This window comes from Opisthorchis viverrini (assembly GCF_000715545.1).
Source record: "Opisthorchis viverrini unplaced genomic scaffold opera_v5_68, whole genome shotgun sequence".
NCBI classification, from domain to species: Eukaryota; Metazoa; Platyhelminthes; class Trematoda; order Opisthorchiida; family Opisthorchiidae; genus Opisthorchis; species Opisthorchis viverrini.
The window spans coordinates 1,224,819-1,228,305 of NW_008751724.1; the positions used below are offsets into that span (position 1 = coordinate 1,224,819).

The window sequence follows — 3,487 nt, forward strand, 5'->3', positions numbered from 1 at the left end:
CAACACGTTGCTTGCTGTCTTTGATGATTGATGATGATCGAGGTAGAACGTCTGTCTGCACGACTGGGAGCAGTGCTATCAGTGCTAAGCTAAGCTTTCAAGTGTTGCTGTCTTTGATGATTGATGATGATCGAGGTAGAACGTCTGCCTGCACGACTGGGAGCAGTGCTATCAGTGCTAAGCTACTTCAGCTTTCAAGCTGATAGTGTGAGGGAATGCTCTCTGGTCGTAAGGATGAAATAAGCGATAAGCCAAACTATTCTTGGTGTTCGCGGTATGTTTCGGGATTCCTAGCTATTGGCGAAATGAGTCCCGTAATGTTTTTTCAGTTCCTGAGAAGAGAAGAATACAGGCAGGGAAAGTTATATATATATGGAGAACTTTCACTGGGCTGATATTCAGCTGAGTGATGTAGGTGATATATTCCAGGTTGTTGATCAATGGTCCCCAACGCGTTAATGAGACACTTGAACATATGATTTTGTGTCAAAGATATGTGGAAGATCCTGATTATATCTGCCCTATGTTCGAGGTCCAGCAAAGCCGTTCTCCAATCAATGCATCTTAACTTACCTTATCAGAATAACTCCGAGACCCACTCTGTTTAGATAATGGATAGTACCGTTGCTTGAGCACCGTGTGTGGGAAAATCAGTGGTACTCATTTTCCAACGATATTGATTCCTTTTGAACCTATAACATGCCACTGCACGAAAACTGGGTGGTCTGTCATTTTAGCGGGAAACTTACATGGGAATGTGGATGGTTACAGCTTGTGACAAATGGACGCTTCAACGAAACCATTTCTAAATGTTTAGCCAGCTCAGTGAGGAGTGATAGCTTCATTCAGGTTATATTAGAGTGTACTCACTAGCTTTTGTTTCATCAGTGGTACAGTGACTGATACGTCTCATAGTGGGTTCAGGATAGCTCAGTGGTCAAGGTGCGAACTTACTGACCCGAAGATCCGTAATTTTAAACCAAAAACCGCATCTCGACTGCTCCTGTCCAGGCTTCGGCAGTCTGACAGTATCTCAGCTACTCACTGGAGGAGTGTCACACCTGAACGTTTACTATTAATTATTATTGAGAACCCCATCCGTGCGTGTTTGCCATGCCACCCAAAGGAAGCACGAGGGTTGCGATTCCACCAAGTTGTTCACACTTTGGCAGAAACAGCCAAGATGCCGGGATTGGATCAAAAGCACGAGCCTTTTGGTCAGTAAGTTCACTTCATAACCGTTGAGTGCTCTGGGGCATGGACCGGTCAACTGTTACTGATGTCGGAGTTATCGAAGTCATGATTGATGGTTTTTCTTACTTTCACGAGATATTGCGTCATCTTTAACCCCTTTGCATTGGTCGAGTAGTGTCTCCTGACAACTTCGATAACTCATTTCACAGTTGCTCGTGTTATCATCTATGAACCTGGCCTACTGAAACTAAAATAATGTTTGACCCTAATCGAGCTTTCTAGTTCACCAATACTTTCCAGTGTTGTCAGGGTTAACTAGAGCCATTACACCGAGCAAATTTAAAGACATACCGCAAGGATTACTGCAATACGGTTTTATCAGTAGTTCAGCCAATTACCCAGTTCCGGAAATCCGCAGTAAAACTAACTGGTGGGTTTGGTTTTCTAGTATTCATGGTTGTTATAACCAAACATCAATCGATTTTCACTGTGCATTTGCCGATTTCTCAGGATGCCTCTGCTTGACAGTAGTACGATGTGACTGTTGGACAGCCCGTTAATCCTCTGATTGTTAGCGGTACTCGGGTACATTGGTTTCTTCAGGGAGGATAAACTGTTAGGACCAATGTGTTTCCAATGCCTCGGAAATACCGTTTCCAACGAACAGCTGAAACCTGGAAGTTTGCTATTCCACATTTAGATATATCCATCACCGTGTATCATTCGTAGTCGATTGCCATCTTTCTCACTTGTAGTGTGCGTCTCTTTCTGTGTTCGAGGCTTCATCTATCTTTGGTTTTCTACCCTTCAGCTACTTTTTGCCAACCTTGTCGCTGAAGCAGAATGTTTTCGTCGTCCAAAAAGGATGTGAAAAATGCCGAGCGTCAAATGCAGATGTTTGAGATTGAGATGATGCAGCATGTTTTCTCAAACATGACCAATAGTTGTCTGAAAAAATGCATTCCGGCCAAATATTCAGATGGGGATTTGACCAAGGGTGAAGCTGTTTGCTTGGACCGATGTGCGGCGAAATTCATGCAAGCCTACATGCATGCCACGAAGAAGTTGTCCACGATGACTGTTCCTGAGGCGGCTGCTTCCCAGCTCGCCACAGCCGCGCAGAGCTAACACAAATTTGTGCCTCCAACACCGGTTGGTGGATTTTGCCTACGTAGGACAGCTCTGTCTCTTGCTCCACCTCTTGGGCTTTCAAATCAGGTGCGCCATAGACAGCCAATAACTGTTTTTTCGTAATGAGAAAACGATGTTCCATATGTACATACATATTTTAGACTACCTTTGTGACAGTAAAAAGACAACCGTTTTTCAGTGATAGTAAAAACTGTTTTTTATGCGGTGTGGGAGCCGGAAAATCTTGCATTTGAGATATTCGGGAATTTTCTCACTGATTTACCCTGGCTCTAAGGGAAAGTTATTCAACACCCACTGGTTATGTGGAACTCAAAATGAGCCACTCATTCATCCTAGATACAGTGAAATTCAGGTGGCACATTTTTGTGCTTTCATGTGTGGGAGTCGGGGTTTCAAATGGATCCCTGTTCTCAATCAGAATGCTTGTTGGTCCTTAGCTGTCCTGAAGAGTCCTTAGCTTCTAGGAAGTATTGACTATAGGGTCTTCAGTTAAAAGTCCCCCGTATTTGACCGTCTTACATTCAATCCCATCTGAATATTGAATTACGATGAGGCAAAGACCTCATTTGGGTTTCGCGTGAACTATTTGTCAGCTGCCAAGTCGATTGTCATGGCGAATGCCCTCTCACTTCTTCCCATGATTGGCTTCTTCTCTATTATGGTAGCTGATCATGTCCTAGATTAGAATGTCCCAATGGTTGATCCACCTGGGTGCAAGTCAGCGGCGATCGGTTTTCACGGTCTGCTCATCTGTTTGTTGGTCCGTTTCACGGTACTCGTCTGTAATAAGTAGCTAAAGTAAATCGTTAAGTAGGATATCTTTGGGTGAGGGGACAGACACTAATTGTACCCAGCCTTGATATCGCGGAAACTGGGGAGTTCAATTTTTGGGTTACAGATATCCGGTCGACTGGATCCTCCAACAGGACCCCTGCATGTGTTTTGTGTAAGTTCGGCCCCACCTATACCAACTATTCCTTTTGCTGGGTCCCCAGCCGTCCGGAACCAGAGGTCAGTTTCTTGGGTTGATTTCGCATCAAGCCTACACAAACTCAAAATAATACCGAGGCAATCGTTTTAGTCTTGCTGTGATCCGTTGCGGTTTATGTTAGTCCGGCCTCAACTTTGAGAAAGGCTTCAA

General features: G+C 44.2%; 2 protein-coding genes across 2 annotated transcripts in view; one reads left to right on the forward strand and one right to left on the reverse strand.

Moving 5' to 3' along the window:
* T265_04249 (hypothetical protein) overlaps positions 1-2,479 on the reverse strand; it is a gene marked incomplete at both ends in the record, with an annotated part of 15,796 nt that extends 13,317 nt beyond the window's left edge. Inside the window, one exon of the mRNA XM_009168942.1 lies at positions 2,242-2,479. Within this exon, the coding sequence (XP_009167206.1) occupies positions 2,242-2,479 (238 nt within the window). The remainder of the gene's footprint in view (positions 1-2,241) is intronic.
* Positions 2,038-2,322, forward strand: T265_04250 (hypothetical protein; the record flags this gene model as incomplete). Its single annotated transcript, XM_009168943.1, has 1 exon — positions 2,038-2,322. The coding sequence occupies one exon, from the start codon at positions 2,038-2,040 to the stop codon at positions 2,320-2,322; it is 285 nt and encodes a 94-aa protein (XP_009167207.1).
* Positions 2,480-3,487: the final 1,008 nt, after the last annotated feature.